This window comes from Neodiprion fabricii, chromosome 2 (genome assembly GCF_021155785.1).
Source record: "Neodiprion fabricii isolate iyNeoFabr1 chromosome 2, iyNeoFabr1.1, whole genome shotgun sequence".
In the NCBI taxonomy this organism is placed as follows: domain Eukaryota; kingdom Metazoa; phylum Arthropoda; class Insecta; order Hymenoptera; family Diprionidae; genus Neodiprion; species Neodiprion fabricii.
In genome coordinates, this window is record NC_060240.1 from 16502579 (window position 1) to 16528222 (window position 25644).

General features: G+C 36.4%; 2 protein-coding genes and 1 long non-coding RNA gene across 3 annotated transcripts in view; 2 read left to right on the forward strand and 1 right to left on the reverse strand.

Moving 5' to 3' along the window:
* The window catches only part of LOC124176644 (flotillin-2), a 478641-nt gene that overhangs the window by 102691 nt on the left and 350306 nt on the right, over positions 1-25644 (forward strand). The window lies entirely within an intron of this gene.
* On the reverse strand, positions 1507-24441 carry LOC124176625 (glucose dehydrogenase [FAD, quinone]-like). Its single transcript, XM_046558166.1, has 5 exons — positions 24121-24441; positions 23017-23095; positions 4846-5802; positions 3339-3882; positions 1507-2288 (listed from the first exon to the last, which is right to left on the reverse strand). Exons 3-5 carry the CDS (start codon positions 5583-5585, stop codon positions 1686-1688), a joined length of 1887 nt encoding a protein of 628 aa, XP_046414122.1. The 5' UTR covers positions 5586-5802; positions 23017-23095; positions 24121-24441; the 3' UTR covers positions 1507-1685.
* The window catches only part of LOC124176655, a 33894-nt gene continuing 27549 nt past the window's right edge, over positions 19300-25644 (forward strand). Inside the window, exon 1 of the long non-coding RNA XR_006869431.1 lies at positions 19300-19406. This is a non-coding gene — a long non-coding RNA (uncharacterized LOC124176655). The remainder of the gene's footprint in view (positions 19407-25644) is intronic.

The following is a 25644-nucleotide window of genomic DNA, read 5'->3' on the forward strand; positions in this document are numbered from 1 at the left end:
TATTTATACATATATATATATATATATATATATATATATATATACAATCATTTACACTTTACAAGAAAATTATATACACACTTGAAATTATTAGCACATACGTATTATATCACTTTGTATCAACAATACACTTGCAGAAAAAATCCTTAACTTGGGAGTAAATTCGTGCCTCTCAACTTTTTCTTTTTCGGGAATTTAACGTTATCTATGAGTTGGGGACGCGAATTTACTCCCGGGCCAAGGATTGAGAATTTTTTCTAAAAAGGTACAACGTAACATTCTAACTAATCCAACACTGTCGATTGAAATGACAGTATAGCATAATTACATAAGCTTTGTACTAGCGCGTTTCAACAATTACTACGAGGTGTACAGTCCGGTAAAAATTGTGTCTCACATTGAGCAGAGCTATCGAATTTTTTTGGACATCGTTCTATTTTACATTTTTTGTAAATCAAAACGTGAGCCGTATGTCAAATTTGAACAAATCATCGCTCGTTTTTCTTGGCATTTCATTATCTGCAAATCACCTGAACATGAATATTCATTTAGCTCTTCATCCGTGGAAGAAAAAAAAAAAAAAAAAACTTGTGCAAGATTAGCACAAATTACGTCCAATGAATTATACTGCTTTTTTTTCAAAATATATTTAGCTTGTCGAAATTCTGCAGGTTCTAGGCAATAAGTGTAGAATTATTTACGAACAAAATAATGTTATTAATTGAATTCGGGCAAATTTTACGATTTTGGCATCAGATGAACTTTATTGAGACTCATCTCCAATTTTCAATTGCTGAAACGTTTTGATCAAAATTCACGATTTTCAGTTCTTTTCAATACCGAAGAGATATCTCTACCAAAAAACTTGAGAACGATTTAATCCAGTCATTGATTTCGAACATCTCTGCGTCATTTTTCTCGTTTGGGTAACGAATCATTTAACAATTAAAAATCGTTATTTTGCAAGTTTGTAATGAATTTGACGGATTTGCTTTGAATTTGCAAAATAAGTGTAAAATTTTTTGACTTTATGAAACACGGCGAAAGGAATATTTTCTTTTCATGCAAGGAAACATTTTTAAATTTGTTTTCAAAAAAAAAAAAAAAAAAAAATGAACCCCGCATTTACTTAACTGAAAAAATAACTATTCTTCATATCATATTATGCTTGCTCACCATACTTGGTATAGTTAACAAATCCTTTCTCTATGCGATATAATATTCTATTTGGCTGTAAAGCTAAATCGACGTTCAGATACGTATAATCCTAGGGTTGCAAATTAACGATTCACCCAAAAATAAAACAGTTCCATCAACCTGTTAACCCCAAACATTTGTCAAGCTCCACGTAAAGTTCAGAAACAGAATTTCATAGTGTTTTCGCACGAATTCAATTCTGTAACAAAAAAAAATAAAAAAAATTTTTTCCACTTTACCGTAACTTTCCCAATGTCTTACAATATTTAAATAATCGAGATTGGTTACGAAAACAAAGAGAATTTTTTCTGCGATCTTGAAATATTAATTAGATTTTTTTTTTTAGATTTTGAGAACTGATCGTTAAAGCAGGATATCACTTTTTTGAACCAAGGGTGAATTTGACCCCGTGTGACAGTTACGCGATTCTACTGAGGTGTGACCCACCACGGTCAAATTTCATCGAGCCTAATCAGAAAATCTATTCCTTAAATCGCGACGAGTGGTGATATTTTCTCACCATTGCCGGTGAGCCAGTCGCTTTTAATGAGATCAGCCCCCTTCTCAGCGATCATGATAACCGGAGCATTGGTATTGCCGCTAGTAATCGTCGGCATAATCGAAGCATCGATGACGCGAAGTCCTTTGACACCATGAACCCTAAGCGCAGGATCAACGACCGAATTGCGATCACTCCTCGGTCCCATCTTAGCTGTTCCAACGGGGTGATAAATGGTCATGGAGATGTGTCTGATCTGGCACTCCCAGTATGCATCAGACCCGAATCTTAGATGCTGACAGCCGGGGAGCTTTCGACGATAAACTCGAGAGCCGAACTGCCGGAAGACCTCCGCTTCGCTGACCTTCATCGCGATCTTGACGCCCTCGACGAGCACAGCGACGTCTTTTGGGTCCGAGAAGTAGTTCGCGTTGATGATGGGCTTGTGGAAAGGATTGGAACTTCGCAGTCGCACCGTCCCTCTGGACCGTGGTCGCAACAACAGCGGCATTATTGTCCAGGCATCCTTGTTAGCTATCGGCCTGTACACCGTGTCGTAGACTGTATCGGTCAGCCCGAAGATTCGCCTCACCTGCCACGATGAACAAAATTGCAATTAGTCGATCGCAACGTGAAAATTTGGACTTTTGATGTCAATATGATACTACTTATCGTCAATCTGACACTATCTGACGTTCAAGGTCTAAATTGACCACGAAAATTGTTCCGTAGTAGTCCACACTGGCCACTTTTGGTCAATTTTAACAACGTCAATTTTTATACAGTGTAAAATACTAGCCAAATTTGTGATGTGGCAGCTTTGACGGACAATATGGAAACTACAAATTCGTTACATGTGTAGTCTGTAACCAGGGCTAAATGGAACCAAAATTACATTTGGACTCATTGGAACATTTGTAGCGTTCTGGTTACATACCGAGGAAAATAGTGAGACTTGGGAGATTCAGCTTTCGAGTGCGCGTGCGCGAGCTTTTTTCGCCTTCTTATGCAGACTGGCCCTTTTAAGCTTCAGCCGTGAATCGCGGCATGAGGGTTGTTTAGGTGCTGCGATTATTCGAGGTTAAGCAAATCTCAAGCAGTTGATGCAGTGATTCGGAAAGACTTGGCAGACTTTTATTATTAACTGACTGATGAGTGCTACAACAACTACAAGTTACCGTAACAACATAATTTCAATTCGCACCTTATCGCGGGGAAGCGCAGCATCTCAGGGTTTCAGATAAGTTGACTGCCCTGCAGACGCGAGGCAGTTATCGCTCAGTTAATAATCAAAGTTTGCCAAGTCTTTCCGAATCACTGCATCAACTGTTACATAGATTTGCTAACACCTATTTTGTTGGAAAAAGAATTCGGTATTATCGAAATATCACCGGAACTCCCCCCCCCCCCCCCTTAAACCGAAATTACAAATATAATTCGTACTTTATTTTACCTAAATTGTAAACTACAAATGCAATTAGTACTTCATTCCGCCCTAATTACGTAGCATGATTGTACTTCGAACACAAAATACAATTGTAATTTGTAACTCGTTCCGTCCGGATCCATATCACAAATTGCACATGTGAAAAAAATGCAATTATTTATGAATCGCAATCAGGCAGCCTCCAGTTATTCTCACCTGCGCTCCGGCGTCCGAGTTTATCGAGGCTGGCGCCATGTGAAATTGGATGTCTGGCCAGTTCCCGGACTCGTTCGCAAACTTCGTGTTTACGAAGGCCAGGCCTTCCACTCCGCCCAAGGTCGTCATCGGCCCGGCGCCCTCCACGAGGTACCGCATCGTTAGTCCAATCGGGGAGAACCGATCCTGGACTATCGCTACCGGCTTGTCGACCAGGAAGGTCAGACCTCCCATCGCAACGTGGTCCTGGAGGTTGTCGCCCACCTTCAGGTCCATCAGCACCGGGACTCCGATGTGCCGAAGGTGTTCCTTGGGCCCGATTCCGGAGAGCATTAAAATCTGCGGAGAGTTTATGGCTCCGGCTGATAGGATTACTTCTTTCCTGGCCTTGACGATGTGGCGTTTACCGTCCCTCACGAATTCCACTCCTAGGGCTCTCAGGGTTAAAGGGTCTATCAGGATTTTTGTCACGTGTGAGTTCATCGCGGTATGAATGTTCCGTCGGAGCCTGATTGGCCTGAGGAAAGCCTTTGCAGTCGAGCACCTGGAGTTCGGTGGAGGGCAAAGTTGTAATTAGAAGAATAAAAGACGAATTACGTTGTATCTTGTGATTAAGAACACATAAAATACAAACGACACGTTTCCCAATGATTATGAAACGTGTATGACATGTGGGTGGATTGTAATTCATGTTTGTATTTTGAAAAAAGTGTAAAAGGAAAGACAGGGACACATTGTATTTTGTAATTAGAAGGTCGAACAACTCAAATTGCTTTTGTAAGTTGTTGGTGAAGTTTGTGCGCCCTCGAAACTGTCTATTTTCGTCTGTAATACCGGGAAACGTTAGGGAATTTGATACGTCATTGACGTTAGACAACCAGAAATTGTAAGTCAGTGGTGGCCGATACCATCGGGTTCACTGTAAAATGAAAATATTGCCTCAAAATGCCTTCATTTGAGTACAGAAACACTTTTTCGACGAATTTGAGACGTTTTGGAGATGTTTCAGAGTAGGTGCTTTTTTTCAAAATTCGCGTTTTTCTCACAATCTGGAATTAATTCTACAAAATAAAAAGCAGTGATCGTTTTGTCAGAAAATTTTACCCCTGTTTCATATACTTGTCAATCATTAAATATGCAATGTATCTCGAAAAAAAATTGTAAAAACCGAGAACCAAGATCGTACACTACTGGGATTGTCACTTTGCAATCCGTCTTCTGGTGGAAAAACATCAAACTAATGCAACCAGTCTGACAGGTTACCGTTGACCGTGTTTCTTTCACGTGTTGATAGTAGAACACGTAGGTACATCATTGATTACGTTTCGTTAATTTATGTGACACAAGTGATTTAAATCCCCAAGAATTATGATTCGCCGCCGTTAAAATTAAAAACTTGGGTTATCTGGTTATAAAATGGCGCCGACGACCAGGCCGTGACGTCATGAGAACATTTTCTAGTAACGTACAAGAAAAAAAAAAAAATCAAAAGCGAAAAAAGGCTAACCTGGACCCGCGTCTTATGGTGCCCTGAGCAATCATGAAGCCAGTCTGAAGTTCGCCGTTAATGTCGCGGTTCTGGTAGCCAATCTCGACCCCGGCCTGAACAAAGGCGACGACAAGTGGCGTGCGCCACGGAGCTTCTTGAACGGTCAACAATCCCCCCGTTCCATGGTAGGGGCTCTTCGCCAGGTAGGGATTTCTGTTGTCCTCGGACTTCTTGAAGTAGTGCAGAGCCTGCTCGTAGCCCCATCCCGGATTGCCCAGCGCCTCCCAGTGCTCGTAATCCTTCCGATTTCCCCGCACGTAGAGCATATAGTTGAGGACGCTCGACCCTCCCAGCACTTTACCCCTCGGCCAGTTGCACCGCGCTCCCTTCATCGCCAGGCACGCCATCCCCGTCGGCTCCGTCTTGTACTGCCAGTCCAGCTTCGTCAGCTGCAGGTACGCCGATAAGGATGGAACGTCCGTTATCTCGTTCTCGTCCGGCCCCGCTTCCAGAAGCAGCACCTTCCATTCCGGCACTTCGGACAATCGGCTCGCCACTACAGCGCCGGCTGAACCGCCGCCGACGACGACGAAGTCGTACTCGGATTCTACCGGGTATCGGTCGATCGGCCGGCTCTCAGGGTCCACCAGGTCGTACTGGAAGTAAGTCAGTCCTGCCAGCAGAAGCGGGAGCAGCCAGAAACTTGTTCCGACCGCACCCTTCAACGCCGACGTGACCATAATCGCGTTCAGCACCATCTCTCGGTGTTTTCGAAAACTATTTTATTACCGAGGACTTGTTTTTGGTTGAGCAATTTTTTTTTTTTTTTATCCCGCTACAACGAACCGTCAACTTTTCAAGTCCGGTGGACGCTGTCGAACCTCTTCGAGTCCCCTGCAGCCGATCGGTACGCAATTCATCATATCACGGCACTCTCAGTTTTTTACCCTTTGCCTGAAGCCCGTTTTCTTCTGTCTGGAAAATTTAGAGAGAAGAAATTGTTTAACCCTTTCTGGAACACATTTTTTAACTCGAGATTTTAGCCTGAATTTTTTTACCCGCGGGTTTTTGGGGTCGCTGATCTGACGAATCTGTAGGTTTTGCATTCGAAAGCTGAGCTATTGGTGAAGTAAAATTGCTTTGATTGAATTAACGAATTCAATCGCATATTCGTGTGTAACTGACAAATTCGCACTGGAAAAGTATTGAAATTTAAAAATGATTCAAGTTTGAAAAGTTTCGTGGTGGAAATATTCATCCCATCCTCGATTTTTTATTCCAAACTTTTGCCAATTCGGTACAGTTATTTTACTGTATCTCTGAGTTTGGTACTGGAGAATTTCAAAAAATTAATGGAAATTTTAGAAAAGCTATGCAAAACAACTGCAAGACGTTGTGGAACAATTTTTACGCCGACATTCGTTGAAAATTCGAGAGAAAGTCGTGGACTAAGATCATTTGTTTAAACAAAAATGGTAATTAAAATCGAATAATCTCAATACAGATCGCTGGTCAAAGATTTAATTTTCCAACCGGAATTTCATCCGATTTACCGAAATGATCTCAGGGTGACTGAATTACGACCAAATCAACCCAGTGAAAATTCCTTCTTTTATTTCTGTTCACTGTCCATAAAACAGTTAAAAATTTGACGACAAACAAATTTAAGTATCAACAAAGAAATAGAATTTACCGCCTAATACGAAGCCTGTCTCGTATCTTAATCTGCAGAGATAAAAAAATTGATAAGAAGTCAATTGAATTTAACCTTCCGGTTGATTTACACTTGAACGTTACCAGGCGAAACGCGCAATTGCATATCAGTATCACGATACCAGTAATTCAGCGACTCGCTGTGGACGTGTAATACGCAAATGCGTATAAATTAGCATGGGAGTGGTGAAAGTTCGAGACATAAGACGTTACTGACGTATAATCTGTATCGTTCATTATCGCATTTTAGTGACTTACTCGCTTGCTGCTGCTCAAATTTCTCTCCAACTAAAGCTAACTAATGGATGTAAAATTGAATAATATTAATCCAATATAGAAAAGAAAAGATATTTACGAAAAAACAAACCTCGATTCATAAATATCAATCCATCATGCGATACATGTATAAATTAATATCCAACAACACAGTTTGTTTCCGAAGAAATACAACTCAGAATTCAAATTTGGTCTGAATTCAGTCCGAAGCTGAATCGCAAAAAGTATGATAAAATCCGAAAATTGATTATACATATCTACATAGTTGAAATTTTTTTTTTTTATCAATTTGTACAAACGTTTAGGCTTTGCTGTTCCCAATTTTGTTACTGTAATTAATTTGTCATTATTTAATCTCGTTTGTTGCGTAAAGTATAAAATTGCTCTTGCCGTGTGAATAATAATGTGGAAAACGTGCCGGACGGAAGAAAAGGAAATGAAAGACGTTAACGAGGGAGGCAGGCTTTCTTCTCTTGGAGAGATATAACTGCAAGGCGTGTATATATAATCAGACGCGGGAATAAAAACAACGAATACTATAATAAACAAGGGATTGTCTCTTGATATTTGCGATCTTTAATCGCATTGGAATTGTTGAAAATTTAATAAAGTCGTTGATTCGATTCTTTTTCACGGTGATTAGTTCAATATAGCAATATTCAGTCGACTATCAACCGGTGAATTCATGAAAAATAGTTTCAACACCAAGAGTAACCACTCGTGAAATCGTTGGGACAGTCGACTATGAAATACAGTGAAATGCTTTTGAAATGGTATGAAATACTGTCAAATACTACGAAATGCGTGTGCAATTCTTGTATAACGGTATGAATTAGTCATGAAATACTATGAAATGCTTGTCAAATGATATGTAATGAGAGAAGTTGAAGAATTTTTGCAACAAACAGTGCACAAGTAGTACGATGCTATTCCGCTTACGGAATAAGGTCGAGGTTTACTGTAAGTACCGCAATCTGCCGCTTGAGGCGCGGTTGATCACCGTTATTCAATTGTTACTCGATGAGGTTATGTTGATTCCGAGATTAATTCTTATTTTCACACCGAAATCACGAAATTTACACCAGCGCAGTGATCAAGGCTTGATCAAATTAGTAAATTGTGAAAATGGAAGACCCCGGAGGGATTCCAAGAGAAATAAATGCCTCGCCAGGAAACTACGTCGTGGAAAAGATCAAGAATAATTCCTTCTGGTCAAATGTCGCGCAAGAACTTGGAATGGATGTACCGTCGTATTTGAAGCACTTATGTGCGTTTTTGGGATTAGACTCAGCGACTGCAACGAAGCATTTCGATGAAATATCGTTCAGAGAAATAGAAGAATTAGCCAGAACTGATATACGGGATTTTCTGTCGAATTCTGAGTTTAATAAACAATTTTACACCGTTCATTTCACGAATCAACCGAATTTGAACATTCTACTCGGAGACAAACACGTACTGACGTGAAACATGTAACACGAAACTGCATTACCAAGGCTTCAGTCTTATGAACGGAAGAGGAAGATTCAGAAGAATTTACCGTGAAATTAATGAGAAAAATTGCAGGCCGAGTGATACTTTCGTTTTTTCTGATCAAGACGATGTATCACTCGCTAGTTAATCTTTCTGGTTTAAAAGATGTTTTATCACCACTGATTGTGGGCAATAGATTGCAACACATTTTTCCTGGTAACTTAGAGGCGTGTGATATTAAGTGAATATGGAAGTCAGATCAGTCAGTCAGTCGCTTCAAGAAAGCCAGTCCAAAGTCGCCAAATGCGAGTCATTCCAAACTTATCTACAAAGATCGACGTTAATCTATGAGAACATACGATAATTAACAAGAAAATTCTATGCCGAAACTGCGAAAGTGTCAGAATTTCTCTATTTAATCGTAAAATCAAATTGGTATTCGAGTGTGGCAATTGTTTGCACCAGGGAAGTACGGATTTTGAACCGATAAAAATTTACCATACATTTTTTTCCAAATCCTTTTGTATCCACGAATTGTAAAATATCCGTATATTTCAGGCTCTAGTCAATATTTCATTGAAATGTCGATAAAAATTTCACTCTGCAAATGCATGGTAATGCAAAGGTGGTTCGAGCACTCGCAAAATGGCAAAAGTAAGGTCGCTCCTTCGAGTGTGAGAGTATAGGCGGAAGTCTTTCTCCCTGCAGCACTTTGCCGATTCAGATTGCGAATCGGCAGCCACACATTATTTATCTCTCGCACACATATGTGGCTGGATAGAAGTGGATGTCGCAGTGTTGGCTAAGGTTAGGATAGAACGGCTCGTCTTATTCTCGCTCGGATTCAGACCGCGGTATGGAAACGCGGTGATCTCATAACGAACGGCGAAAGGAGAAAGTCTTTCGGAGTGTTATAGGCACGCTTCGTCGTTTGTTTGTCTTTTTTTTTCTTTTTTTTTTTTTTCTTTTTCCGCCTCCCTTTTCTACTTCTCTTTCGGTTACGAAAGTCAAGATTTTCGAAATACTACTGATGTAAATTTTTCCACAAGCTTGACAAAAATTGGATCATTCGCTGCGCTCGTAATTTGGGAGATTTTGTCCATATATTGTAAATGTTGGTTATTTCTTTTCTTATTGCACATGACATAATATCTGTATTGAATTAGGAAAATTCAATACATTTTGGTTTTTTTTTTTTTTATTAATATCACAGTTATTGTCGTTTTTATATTCGTATTGTTTGTGTTACCTTATTTGTGGGGTTTTTTTCGACATTTTTGTTGTTATTATTACAGAGATTTCAGAGATATTTATAATCGATCCTTACGGTTGCGCAGCATCGTTTTGGAGTTTTCTATAAATTAGTATTCAGAAATTTTTTTTATTGAATAATCCTTATGGACTTTCAAACCGAATATGTTGTACTCGTTACAAAAGAGTGTCCGAAACGTCTACAAAAATATAAGAGAAATTACGTAAATAAACCTACCGCAAAACCAGTTAGAAGTCAGAAGAAGACGGCCTTTGCGGTTGGATAATAATCATATTCGATCTTTTGCAAACTTTCTTCCTGTTCTTGCATGGCGGTAAAAAATGTTTGTATTATCTTATGTATTTTGCAATCACATATACGTATACATATACATGTATTCTAACCGCGGAATATCGTCTCATAGTTTTTGAACAAATTCTATCTTTTATGTGTATATTCATGTTGCAACAATTCAACATTTTCAAGAACAATTCTAAAATAAGACCCCGTGTTACGAACCTAAACAACCAATTTTCTCCATCTAATCAGCTCGATGACCTGATCCAAAACTGAGCACACATTCCGAAATACTCTTGAACTAAGTTACGGGCGATATTGTAACTGGTCAATTATATATTACAAATCACATTTCCAATAGAAATTTTTCACAACTAGCACTTAGAAATAAATAATATATCAATTGCAGTATAGGTTTGCAATCAGGATCAAATAAATTACGATTTAAATTTTTATTTTGTAATTGGAATTATACATAAGAAAAAATTTAATTTATTTTTATATTTGATTGAAACAAAAATGTAATTCTGGTGAAATACAAATCACGTTTGTAATTTTATGTAACTAGTAATTTAAATGTGATTACTATTTTATTTTGCCTTGATTGCAAAACATTTGATATTACATTTGTAATCTTTATTTGGATTTTGAAATAAGAAAAGTGTTTACATTTTGTCATTACTCGTACGAAATACAAAGTAAATTTGTAATTTTATGTAACTAGTAATGTAAATTTAATTTCAAATTTATTTTGCCATGATTGCAAAATACGTAAATTACATTTGTAATTTTTATGTATCTTGAAATAATATTTCGATTTTGAAATAAGAAGAGTGTTTACATTTTGTCATTACTTGTATAAAATACAAATTATGTACATTTGTATTTTTTGTAATCGGAGGTACGTAAAATTACAAATGCATTTTTATCGGTAATTACGGTGAAACGAAATGAAAGTATAATTTACGCGAGGTACAAATTACATTCGTAATCTTATGTAACTTGTAATGTAAATTTAATTTCATTTTTACTTCACCCTAATTACAAAATATGTAAATTACATTTGTGTTTTTTCACAAGGTTAGATGAAATGAAATACTAATAACATTTGTATCACATTTCGCTCTAATTACGAAATGTAAATAAAACATCGGCAGTATTTTCCGCGCGTCCAATTACAAAATACTCTTTCGAAATTGTTAATTCATTTCGTCCTCATTTTGAATCGTACGCGAAGACGACGAAACGTACAATTTGTCGTCAAGTACAATTCATTGAAAAATTGTAACGAGGCGGTGATCGATTTCAATCAAAACTCGCACATTCTTCTTACGCGATAGATTTTTCGGTCAAACGGCTTCGGCAAAAAAACAAAGCCGGAAATGCACCGCGCAACCGGAAAGCGGAAGCTGGCCTATTTTGTACCGCATCGGGCTGTAAAATGAGCCGGTGAGAGGCGCGGGTTGGTTGAAAAAGGTCTTGGCTCACTTTCAGCCGGTGCAGCCTAGCGCGCATTCCACGACGGTCAACGGCCACTTCCAACTTTTTTATAATCACCATTGACCGCGATTAATGGACGTCAATTTATTCACGGTTAGGGACACAGCCTCTTCATTGAAACACCGATCAACGATCCGCCACAGAATAAATCGGGGAAATCGGTAGACTCGATTAACGCTCGCTCTGATTAATCACAGCGTCCGCAGATTTATGATACAACCATTAAGCTTAGCTTTTCACATTGCGGATTAAACGCGCCGTTAATTTTTCTCCGCTTGCATTCTATTCAAGTAGTTGATCGTAAATAAATAAAATAATTCGTTTGTTCTTCTTGAAGAGAGAGAAAGAGAGAGAGAGATTGATTGAATATGCTTTATTTCTCACACGGAGGTTACATTTTCACATTTCTTACATTCTATGCTTTATGCATCTATGCTTTACCCATCACTCTTTACATATTCTTTTAGCTGCAATCTCTTAAACATATCAATATTCCTCACTTCCTTTACTGCTAGTGGTAATTTGTTGTAATAGTCGCGAAGCAGGTTATACTTTTTTTTCCAGTGCTGTATATGTATGTTTCCTCGTTGTCGTGTGTTATAATCACGAGTTTCTCCTACTAGCCTCATTTGCTCTCGTAAATAGTTGGGCATTAGACCCATTTTTATTTTACGTACAAACAAACAAACGTTACATTTCATTCTCTGTCGTATATCGAGGAAACACGGCTCGTCGAGCATATCCCTCACTATTGTATGCCCGTCACATCTCAGCAATATTTGCACTATGTCCATCCAATATTTATTTATGTTTAGCATTGACGTATTACAATATTCAAAACGAGGTGCGACGATTGTTTTGTATATGATGACTAGAGTTGAGACTGAGACATATTTATCGAACCCATGCGTGAAATTCACCTTTTTTCCTACTTTTTTGACGATGAACATTGCCATCTTGTCAAATTTCAAGTGTTTGTCAATTACTACACCTAGATATTTTATATCTTGTACCTCCTCTATCTTCGTTCCTTTTATTTTTATATCACAACGATCATTCGCATGTTTTTTCCTCGGGTCGTGAATTATCGTAAACTTCGTTTCATTCGTGTTCAGTCTCAGGTGTCAGTAGAGATATGACTTGTTTACATATGACACACATCGAATTTTCGAGTAGTTGATAGTCTGCTTGAAACGAAAAATATTTACGTTTCTTGAAAAAAAAATGATAAAACAGTAAAATGATAAGAGAGCGATGTTATTCAATGGTTCATGGCTAAATACTAGACATAATCCGCAATATTGGGAAAAAAGTCGATAAGAATTCAGTTTTTGGGAAAAAATCGAAAGCACGTATTCTGTATTCTTGCATGCTCTTCGCAGTGCTGTTGGATTCATTGAGCTCTGATGAACATCTTGTTTCTAATGTAAAAAATGAACTTTGTACATACAAGTCAACCCCTAAAATAAAGAGTTCTTGAGAATATTCGAAGTGTGTTTTTCGTCACTTTTGACAAGGTATTTATTACTATCATTATTAGCTATCAAAATCCCCTCCTTGTATGCAAAACAGAAAAATCATCTTGGGAGGTGGTCAACTTTGGAGGGGTGTTTCACCCCTTTAAAATGAGTTTTGGCCGATAAAAAAAAATACGTATGTCATCGATTTTGACCCTCTATAACATACCAGAGTTTCATCGAAATCGGAGGGGGACACCTTAAAACGTTTCCTTGACAGTGAATTCTTGTTTAACCAATTATTTACATTATTCAACTCAAAATTTAATTTTCTTTCCACTTCACACGCATCATCGTCACTCGCATATATTACCGTATCATCGGAAAACATTTTACATTCACAGTATTGCGGTTCTTTCGCAACATCATTAACGTATAGTAAAAATAGCAGCGGACCAAGCACAGAGCCCTGGGGGACACCGTGTCTGTTTCCTGCTTTAACGACTTGCAATCACCATATTTCACTTGTTGCATTCGATTAGTTAAATACGACTTAAACCCTTTGAGCACAGCTCTTGTCATTCCATATTGTTCGATGTTTTTCAGAGTAACATGTTTCGTTCGACTGTTTCGAAACCTCGTTTAAAATCTAAAAGGACGACACCGATCACTTTATTTTCATCTATACTTCTTTTTCATGTTATTATTACATTTTCCAGTTCCGTTTCGCAAGTGTAACCTTCCCGGAATCCTGACTGTTCATCTCTGAGAATTTTATCACTTTCAATATATTTAACAATCAGATTTTTCACTGCAACTTCCGTTTATTTCTCATACATAGGTAACATGTTTATCGGCCGGTGTTCCTCCGCCTTTATCTTGCTTCTCACCTTTGGTATCGGTACTATTGTTCATGTTCTCCATGGTCCCGGAAAGACTTCTTCTTGCATTGATTTATTCATGAGTACCAACATTCTTTGCCCTACACTTTCCCACGCAATCTTTAGCATTTCCCTGTGCTGATCCCATCTTTCGTTCCTGCATTGCTTTTTAGCCTATTTACAATTTTATCAATTTATTCTTTTCTTACCTCGTTAAAATTTTCAAAATTATCCAAAGTTACAATCTGCCTATCTATATTTGACAACTGCTTCATATTTTCTCTCCCCTGGTTATCGTCTTGATCATTATCTGGTATTTCTTCTACACTTTCCAAGAAAAATGTATTCAAGTTATCGGCTACGTCATGTTTATTTTTGCACACATGTCCCCCAAACTGTATACCTTTCAATTCGTCGTCATTATTTCTACCTCCTATCATCGATTTCAAAGTTTTTCCAAATCCTTTTCGAGTCGGTTTTTACGGCATCAATAGTTTCTTCGTAAGTTTTCTTTTACTTTGTCTTGTTTCGGAAACGACTATTTCACGCATTGTTTTATACGGATTCCAGTTTACCTTTAAATTACTGATTGTTGCTTGTTTATACGCTTAGTCTCTGCACTTATTTGCTTCCCTAACCGCATTAATAATCCAGGGTTTGTTTCGCCATTTCCTTGGAACTCTATTTTTTATTTTCGGTGCCACTGCGTTCAGTGATTCCGTTACACCTGTCACCACGTGTATTGCCAATTCGTTTACAGTACTATTACTATCACAATTATATCCAATATAATTTTTTATCATCCGATTAAACTGGTATTCGTCAAAATTTGAGTACTCACGTCTATAAAGTTCCGTTAGTCCATTATCATTATTTTCATTCTCAAGGAGATCCACTTTTATAATCCGGTGGTCAGTAATCTTCGGAGTCCAAAGTATTTCGTTAGCAATATCAAAATTTGAATAAAAAAAAACCAGATCTATCAGCGTTTTCGAACTTTCCGTAATTCTATCGTGTCCGCTTACATATTGCTTCGGTCCGATACATTTCAATGTCCCGTGTCGATCGTTTTGAATATTCGTTTACCGAGATCAATGTTAACAATTTCCAACAATTAAAATATGTCCTTTGTCTATCAATTCATCGCATTCTCCAGTTATTTCGTCTGTAAATTTTCCTACGCTCTGGCTTGGCGAACGGTATACATTACAGATTATCGTGTCGCTATACTTGCCCATTAACCGAACTGGACTTATCCACGTTCTTTCTTCGATACTTTTTTTTCCGATATTACTTTACATCGTAGGTCCTTATCGATATAAGTCAATGAACCACGTGTTCTGCTATTGGCAGTATCACGTCTGACAACTTCGTAGCTGTCCATCTTTATTTCCGCAACGTTCATCTCTTCCGTAACATGGGTCTCGGTTAAAGACACTGCTTTAGCCTTCAAGTTTGTAACATTATCCTCTATTTCGTCTTTGTCGTGCAGGAAACCCTGAGCATTCAAAACCAGTATAAATGGTCCAGACTCATACCTTTTACATTTACTTTTATTTACCGCTCTTATATACACCTCACAATTAATATCTCTTGCCTCGTGGTCACAGGCTAAATTTTTCTGTTAATTTCGCACAGTTTATGCAGATTTTTAACATCCCGTTTCTCCGATTTCATAGAAAATAGGAAGTTATTGTAATCACCCCGAAAATGTGACATTGAATTCTCGCTAGATATCCACGTTTTGATGTTCGGAGAATCACCTCCAATCATTTTCAAATGAACGTCTGTGTGTGTGTGTATGTGTATGTGTGTATGTATGTACGTGCGTGATCAATTTTTTGTCCGACGATATCTCGAGAACGAGTAGTTAGATTTTGATGAACTTGGTCTCAATCGACGCACCTCTTTCATACTTAGACCTGATTGGATTTTGGCTGTGATTGGTTTAGTAATTTTTGAATAATTTAAAAAACGAAATTTACAAAGATAAAATAAAAATGGTGTTATCTTCGGATAACGGATGAACGGATTTGGATGAAAATTGGTATCCGAAGGTGTTTGGGGTCGCTGATCACATATCCGAAGTCACGTTTGCGAAATAAAGATTTCACGTAGTAAATGTGTTCGAAAAAAATTAAAACACTCGGGAGTTTGATGAAAATACGAGAACCGACGATTCTCCAAAGATGAAATGTATGACTAGGAAAAAGGTGTGAATATTTTGCGATATCCTGTTTTGTTTAAATTCGTTGTAAGTACTCTACAGTCGCATTTAAGTTTTTGGTTTATAGTTTCGAGCACAAATAATGGGAAGTTCGCTTGTTTCTTTTCATGTATAATCTCAATGATCGTGTCACCCTTTATTGTATCTATCTCCCTTCGAATCACGTCTGCGGTTGCGTTTTGAACATCATCTTTTCGGCTTTGCACTGTTTTTCCATGTTTTTCATCCTTCTTTCACCCCGTCTATACTATCGATTTTTGCCATTTTGCTTCCTTGCATTTTGTCATTCGGCGTTGTTTCTCCTTTGCTTCCTCGTAAATTCTCACCCGTTTTTGTTATTTCAAACGTTGTTGTAATTTCTCTAATCTTAACCGTGCATGGCACTAACTGATGATATTTATTGTATACACAGATGAGCACGCACTGCCTCGAATGCAAACAAATGTAAGCAAATCGAAAGATCTTGGTCAACTGATGTGGATAGAGTATGACATTTCGGTGCTTATGTCACACACACGACACGCAAACATCCATTAACCGTTTTCCGTTTACCGCGGTACAACAATCCTTTTATTTATGTTTTTAAACATCAATATTCCGGCCAGTCGAAAATACCACTTTTGCGCATTCACTGAACTATAGCACTAAATTTTCCGACATTTCTTTCATCAGACAATTACGAGATAAATACTGAGCGATACATCACATGTCTAATCGCGTCTACTCGTGTCTGTAGAAGATAATAAATAAATTAAAACATAAATTAAAACTGATCGTCAGCTGTTAAATAGGTTCCAAGTTTTTAGCGATATACGGAAGTGCGAAGAAATGTTAATTTCCAATTTACGATTCAGAAGTAGAATCGGGGGATTCTACTAATCTACCATAATTTGGATCATCGTGAGAATTGATTTTATGACGATGCTTCAACGGGGGGGGGGGGTAAGATTTGCACTTTCGAAAAATCGAATTTTTTTTCCAAGACGTTCTGGGGCAAGCTCTGTCACCGGTTTGTTTTTCAATATTTTCGCATGAAAAAATCACAGAATATTGTCAAAAGTATACTTAATAATGTACAAAAGGTTTGACTGAATTTGCTCAATCCGTATTTAAAAAAAAAAATTCACAAAAAAAGTGTTTTTTTTTAACGCTGAACCCCCCCCCCCCCAAAGGGAATTAAATTTTATCAGCACTCTTATTAGATTACTTTATCCAATAAAATACTAATCAATCAAATGAAAAGACTAACGATAGTAATAAATTCACGATTGAAATGGTGAAACTCGAGTCGATTAACGATAAGCTGAATTTTATGGAATAAATTTCACAACTCAATGTAAGAAAGAAAGTATATTAAAAACTGTCTAGAAGTGCAGCATTTGTTCAATAACAGTTTGATTATAATCGTTTTTTCTTTGTGATCTTGCGTTATAAAGGTTTTGTTATGAAATTCGAATCTATGGGGAAAAAATCGTATTAGGTGACTTATAAAAAATTTTAATTCGACAGAACAATGACCGAAAATTTATTGAAATTGGAGCAGAAACAATAAAAATAAACAGCATTGTGCGCGTGCTCTGAAATACTGGATAATCCGATTTATTTTGTTTACATTCGTGGGCGAAGGAATTTTTCTGTACTAAAATACATCATTTCCATTTCACTCAAATCGATTTACTTCATTTTGTCCATAGTATTCATTTGCCACTTCTCTATCACAAAAACTTATTCAATTGTATTATATTATCAATCATTATAACAATCAAAATCGAATCCGGCATCAATTAAAAGCTGCGTACGATATTTGGATCGAAAAGTTACCCGGTTTTTATACGGTACATATTAGACTGGGCCAAAAAAATTGACAATTTTTTTTTTTGAAAAATAAATTGAGGATATCATTCAGTATGGCAAAAAAAAAAATTCATGAAATTTTAAGCCCTTAATATTAACTTTAAGAGGTCTGTCATCGCTATTTTTGATTTTTAGTAATAATTTGATGTTTTACGTCAGAACTGTCGAAATATTGAAGTGAAAAAATTTATGTTCACTTATCCCTTTATAAAATTAAATTCCCTACAAAAAAGGTCTGATTATAGATTTTTGTCAGACAAGCCGTTTCCGAGTAATTAAGCTTAATAAATTGAAATTTCAAGTTTTTCTTCAATTTTAATTGAGAATAACTTTTGAAAAATTAAATTGAGGCAAAAATATTAAGAGATCTTTTTTGTAGAACATTAAATTTCCTTTAAGAATTTGTCATGATCTTTTTTATACATTCATTGATTCGTTAGTCACGAAATTCCAAATTAAAAAAGTCAAATCGAGAAATTATATCAATTTATTAAGCTTAATTACTCGGAAACGGCTTGTCTGACAAAAATCTATAATCAGACCTTCTTTGTAGGGAATTTAATTTTATAAAGGGATAAGTGAACATAAATTTTTTCACTTCAATATTTCGACAGTTCTGACGTAAAACATCAAATTATTACTAAAAATCAAAAATAGCGATGATGGACCTCTTAAAGTTAATATTAAGGGCTTAAAATTTCATGAAATTTTTTTTTGCCATACTGAATGATATTCTCAATATATTTTTCAAAAAAAAAAAAATTCTCAATTTTTTTGGCCCAGTCTAGTATATATAACATCTTATATTCGACTCGGAAGAAAAACTTGCGGTGAATTAATAAATTAAATATTTAATGCATTTATTTATTTACCCAACTATATCTTGTGTCGAAAAGAATTTTTCTACCGGTGAAATAAAAATCTTTCAACTGGGATTGGCGTACTTGGAACCCTGGAGACAAAAAATAGATTTCTTGTGGCTGTAATATTTTTGAAAAATATCCATTATAGTTGGAAGTAAAAGTAAATTTATTTCCACCGAGTCGTTGATTGAGGATCGTCTCGGAAATAGGAAAAAATTTAGGATACACGTTCATTTCTTTTCCATTGGCATTGCACATCGTCGGTAAGTTAATCACATCTCAGTGGAAAGGTTCAACAATCGATGGAACTTTTTGCCTTTGGCAAAATAAATTTTCATCACTCGAGCGGAAATTATTTTCGAATTGGCCGCGTTTATTCTAAATTCTGGTTATACAGTCTATGAATGAAAAAAAATTCACGCAGCGCAATGTTGCCACGGTAGTTTTTTGGATTTTTCTGAACAGCATTTTTTCGAAATTTTACATCTTAATATAATCGCTTTTATCGAATTTAAACCGCTATTCTTAAAAATAATTCAACAGACTTTTATTACACGTACAATAATCGTGAAAAATGAAACCAAGGATACGGATAAACGAAAACAAATAAACACAAGTCTGTTTACTGAGTGGATTTTATTAATTTTTTTCTAATTTATGTTCGCTTTCTCTGTTTCAGGTAAGGGCAAATTTTGTCAATGCAAGGAAACTCATCATTCAAAGTTGCGGCTTTGCCTAATATTGTAAACGTACCGTCAAACAGATTTCGATCTACTTCGACAACTAGTAAGTATAAATTGTGTAACGCTTTTTTTTTCACCTCACTGCGTATCTTCGAAGGCATAAAACAATCGATCGAATATGCAGAAAAAATGTGTCATTTCCTTTGATGAAGTAATTTTTTTTTTCTCTCGTTACGTTTTAGTCCAGTCAACATAGGTTTGAATTAAAAATATTTGGAATACGGCTGAATTTTTTGTGTACAAGGGTTTTCAACCCTCCGAAACTGAAATCTGAAGTTATTTTTGAGCTGCAAGCCGGCGTTTCGAGAAAACAGAAGAACTTCAACTTTTTTTTTCCATTTTCTTCAAAAACTGCTATCGATGTATAAAAATGACTTGACCATCGTGTGGAGCCGAAAATATTACATCGTATTATTTCCCCACATGCCAGAAACTAAGTCGGATTACGAAATCAAGCAACAAGGCATTATTTCATTGAAATTCCCCAGATGTCGTCGATAAGTAGAATTTCTTTTTCCTTAATTGGTTAATTCGACGCCGTTTCCGACAAATGAGAACATAATTCGACGTAGAATTTTACGCTCTACACGATGGTCAAGTAAATTTTCATCTATCTATAGCAGTTTTTGAGGAAAACTGTCTTCAGTTTCTCAGGGTCGAAAATCGCTGTACACAAAAATGCAGCCATATCCCGAACATCTTATTTTTACCGGACTAGTTTGGTATATATTTGCATTCCCAAATGAGTCTATTTTTCAACATTCATTTCGAGTTCGATAAATTATGACCGAATATTCTAGGAATTGTTTTTTTAGTCAGGTGTTTCAATCGCGGAAAAAAAATGAATAATCAAGCAAATATTTCAGCTGATTGAATACGAATACAAGAAAGGAGAAAAAAAAAAATGATTAAATCGCAGTAATTCATTTAGGTCGAAACTTTTACTTGTATAATAATTTGCAGCATGCCAACATTGAAATTGAATTCCAGAAGAAAGTTACAGTCGACAGCTAAGCGTACGGGTAAAGTTTTTTCGTTTTTTTTTTTTTTCCCGCCTTCCGGCCATATTTTTCAGGATTTAGAATTTTTCGAAAATTCCGAGTCGAACACAAAATTTTTTGCGTTTTACATTCACTCGACGCCAAATCATCGAAAAGAACAAAAAATAAAAGTGAAAAAAAAAAGGAAAAACGAAAAAAAAAAACACAAGAAACGAATGAATTACAGGAATAAAAAATATTTGGCTCGAACCTTGAACACCGAAAAACGACCAAGTTCAATATCGAAACAGGTTATACTGGTCGTAAAAAAATTCAATCAACCGACACGACGCGATTCGAGCGTGAATTGGAAACAGAAACGCGAAACGAATCGAATGACAAGTCGGTCGCTGTTTTCATTTCTACCGCATATTATAGACAGACAATGTTTTCAATCCTTTCCGCCGGGTATTAAATTCGTCGATTTTAATTTCTTCTTTAATTTCTACTTTCACCATCGCAGATAAATCTCTCTCTCTCTCTTTCTCTCTCTCTCTCTCTCTCTCTATCTCTTTTTCTCTTTCAAGACAGTCGGTACAAACAATATATTAAAATAATCAGCTCTTCATCATACCGATCCAGATGCCAAAATCTTTGTTAATCAAAATAAATTCATCGTACCGAATGCGATGGAAATGTTACGATCAAATTTTGGAATATCTTCAGGTATTTTGAAAATGATTTCAGTACCACGAATTCATCGTTCAAAGCTTCAGTTATTAAAGTGAAAATGAAAATCTGAAAACCGTATTTTTTTTCATTACTTTCACGCGAAAATATATTTATAGTGATTGAAACGAAATAAAATTGTAAGAAATTTATTCTTCACGTGATTTTAAATATACCAGCTCGAAGGTTTCTGTAACGAGTTTTTAATTTTTCCTTTATACCGTACCTGCATTGATTGATTTTCAAGAAATTCGTTAATAACCATCGGATATCCTTTTTTCATTAGTGATTCGAGTGAATCTTAGAAATTTTCGGGATTCGATGTTACATCCACGATTTCTTAGTTTCGAAAGTGAAAATATCGGTTCGTGTTGAAATTCAATTCGAACTTGAACCTGAAAACTCGAACTTGAAATTTGTATTTTTCGTGTGAATATGCATACAAATCAGAATCGAATTATTTTACACGCTGTTACATTATTTCGAAAAAAAAAAAAAAAAAAAACCGTTCCGACACTCTGCGGAATTCTTATTCTCAAACGTACACAATAATTTACGCTCTACCGATATTCATTCTCAGAGGAGCGAAAACATCTAAAACCGTATTAAACCGAAAGAAACGGGCCAAAAAAAAAAAAAAAAAAAAACTAATCAAGTAAAATATAGTTCCAATTCATATCAACTTTACATAATCACGCCTAACTAACCCATCCAACGATTAACGTGATAAATTCTATTTTCGTTTCTGTTCTTCGCTCAGACGTGAATAATTACAGTCAATAAAACAAGACAGCGATTTTCGGCATATTGCACAACGCTTCTGAAAAAGAGAGAAAACAATTTGGGGGAAAAAAATGAAAAAAAAAACAAGAATTTCAACTAATTTCGAGCTGTAAATTAATGCTAATGTTACCGACCTCGCTGTTTATGTTTGCGAATGTGATAACAATTTCGGCTCGTATATAACGAGGCGTTAGAGCTGCAATCAAGCCGGCACGATAAATAGATTTATTAGCATTCTCGCGGTGACCCGGTTTGGGATTATATAAATGACAACACGAGGTTGGCGTGCGTCGATTGCTCATCCATGTTCGAACTGACCGTTGCGCCGGCTGCGAGAGCGGGACTTTCGTTTTCTTGGTTACAATATCGGCTTGCGCAATCCGTTTGAACGTTGTTTATTGCACGGGATTTAATTGTACCGAAATTATCGAGAAATCGGTTTGCGAAAGAAATTTTTAGACCACTTTCGGTCAACGATTTTTCAAAAAAAAAAAAAACAACAAAAACAACAAAAAATCCGCAACAATCTCGAGGACATTTTCAACAAATTTTCACGTCATTCGAGGACATTGAGAGTAGAATATTTTCAGGACCCAAAAAAAAATTCAAGGATATTTGTCAGGACTTTCGAAGGCCAAGCAAAATTCAAGGACATTTTTTTTTTGTCATTGAACTGTCGGTTAGAAATTTTGTTTCGAATATTCTACCCCAGACAATTGTTACGTTTATTTTTCCGTTTATTCACTCGGAAACGGTAAAAATTCTACTAAGCATTGTTTTTAGACGCAGAAAATCACACGATCGCAGTTCTTTTTTTTTAGTTTTCGTTACAATTACGAATGGCCGATGTTGGCCATTGTTTAAAGAAAATAAGCTGGACACACTTTTCTTTATAATTTTATTTTGTCGCAGAGGATTTCATCTCGTCATGTCGAAGTGGTGAAAAATTTTTATGTCAAAACGATGCTCGCTCATATCGATGCGAAACCCTGAGAACCAAAAAATTTCAACAGAAAGAAAAAACTGTACCGTGTGTCAAATTTAAAAAATTAACTACAGCTTGTTGTTTGTCTTTTTTTTTCTTTTTTTTTTTTGTCAACTTTCTGTTAAAACTTGTCCGAACTGAGGCTGTTTATTGATTTTGTTTCACTTTGAACTCACCTGTTCATTTCAGATCCTGAAAAACCTCTCGCTCGGATTCGGTGATCAAGCTTCTTTCTGTTTGTAAAATTTCTCCAATCTGAATTTTCGAAAACAAACAGAAAGGGAAATTTGAATTAGAAAATAACAGTCCGGTCAAACTCTCTACCGACTAATAAACAAAGAAACAACAATCCTCAGATCATATAATACGACACATGACTGCCTGCAGCGGACAACTAACGTCATTATAATGCCCGTCTACCGGAGAAATTTCGTTACGTAATCCACGCGCGATAAAAGAAAAACAACGTACATTGCTATATTGCTGTAACAATTTATTCTGAGGGAAGTAAAAAACACTGCTCGGAAAATTGGCAATCGAATTGAAAATCGATGATAATTGTAATAATGGCAATAGATAACAGTAGTCGGAATAAATATTGGTTATGGAGGTTGATTGGCCAGAAGTAAATACCTATTTATCAAATTGTTACTCTCTTTAAAAAATAGCGCAACAGAAAATACCGCAATTATAGACAAAAGCTCGGATATCGATGTTTCGTTTAAAATTGTTTTAAAATAGTCAAAAGTCTGTCAGATTCGTTCGATTTCACTCTACGATAGCTCGTTTTATTCAGAACACTGTTTTGCTACAACGTCACTGAAAGAGATATTCAATTTTGTTTTCAGTAGTTAATTTAATCATGCCATTTCTCGATCGTAAGAAATTTTCGTGCAACGTTGTAGAATTAAATATTCAACGATTCCATCTTGATGGGGGGAAAAAAAAAAATACCACGCTTCTTTAACCGGGTTTGTAGAAAACAGCCTGTTGAATAAAATAAACCGATCGTTGAGTGAGATCGAACGAATCTATTAGATTTTCGATCATATCGACAAACATTTTTATTCGACGTGTGAAACGAAGCGTTCAAAATACAAGCTCTTGTTAATAATCCGATCAATTCGTATTCTCAGATTTTCAGAAAGATCGTAGCAGCTTACGAATATGACAATTTGACAAATACCCAATAATCACAACAGTCTCGTAATAGAATTGATAAAAAGTATCGACATCCATCCGAACCAACTTCTTTAAAAACTGTGATAAAAAATAATTACAAAATTACTAGTCTTCTTTCCACGTATGATTCCGTAGCACTGTTCAATCACTCGTATGTATAAAAAATTTGAGACATTTGCCGCACTGGTTTTCAAATCAATCAAGACCGTTTGTTTTTCGCTGTTTTTTCATCAATCACTGAACATTACTGTCTTCACGATGAAGCAAAATCGACGGAAAAAATGAATAATGATAAGAAACTAGGAGAAAAGAAAAAAAAAAAAAAAACCCGACTATAATAACAAAACAATCCAAAAACACTAGAATCACGTGATCGTCGAACCGCAGATTCATAGACCAGGCAAAGGAGTTCGGAACTGTTCAACTCTTGGAGCGACACTGTCTCGCCTTGGGTTTACAGTCAGCCCGAGAAGCACTCGACGTTGGTTTGCTTCGATAGTGAAAGTGTTTCTCCTCCGGATTACGATGAGTTCACCTGTGCACGTTTACCTTGTCGTCGTTCTCAGCTGCACCTTCACACTTCATCCATGCCGGTGAACATCGTCTTCTACCTATTTGAATATCTTTGGACGAGCGGCTATCGCCTACTTCTCAACTTCTCAACGATTAGGCACGATGATGTGGTAATCCATCCGTCCGTCCACCCCAACAACTCTCTTCTTTCTTCACCAATCGTCGAATTGGCCACCTCGACACGCGTGCGACGCAGCACGTCGTCATTTTTTGACAGTTGTCGCTTTTATTTTCGAGAGAAAAAAAAACAATCGTCGGGTTTCGAACGATACGTTTCACGAAGGAATCAGGTGTTTGTGTGCAGAGAAAGGATTTGTTTAAACCTTTGACTCGACACGACTTTTATTTTTGCTACTAATTTTTTGGTAACAACCACCCAGTTTTTTAGTCCCACATGGTCCCTGAAATATTTTATATCGTAAGTCTAAATAAATTACAAAAGTCAGTCGTTTATTTATTGCAAAAATATCGCGTGTAAACGAATGGGCATTAATCATGAAAATTCGAATGCCAATTTTTACACAAACTTAATACTTACCAAAAAATTTAACCACAATTTTTTCAACATTCTCCTTGTTGCTTTTGTTTGTCTTTCTTGTTGGATACGCCATTTTGAATTTTCGAATTTCGAGTTCAGATTCGTAATCAGTGACCCCAAAAACCATGCGACATAAAGTTTTATCAAAATCAAACAATCGTTTGAATTTACGTCCGCCATACTGGATCCGCCATTTTGAATTTTCAAATTTCGAGTTCAGATTCGTAATCAGTGACCCCAAAAGCCCATGTATGCAAAATTTCAAGTCAATTGCATGTGAGGAAAAATGTGTGTACGAAAGGGTTAATTTGCCGAATGTGGCGATCAGATTCCTCACGTCATGATTCAACTTTATATTTCGTGAATTCAACAAGTCCTTTATTTTTGTCCTTAACAAACAAATTTGAAGTACAATAAACGAAACTTTGAAAAGAAATTATCGGTACTTGTATTGCGAAATGACGATGTGTTGTGATTTATTTATACCGATCAACGGATTTTCAACACAGTC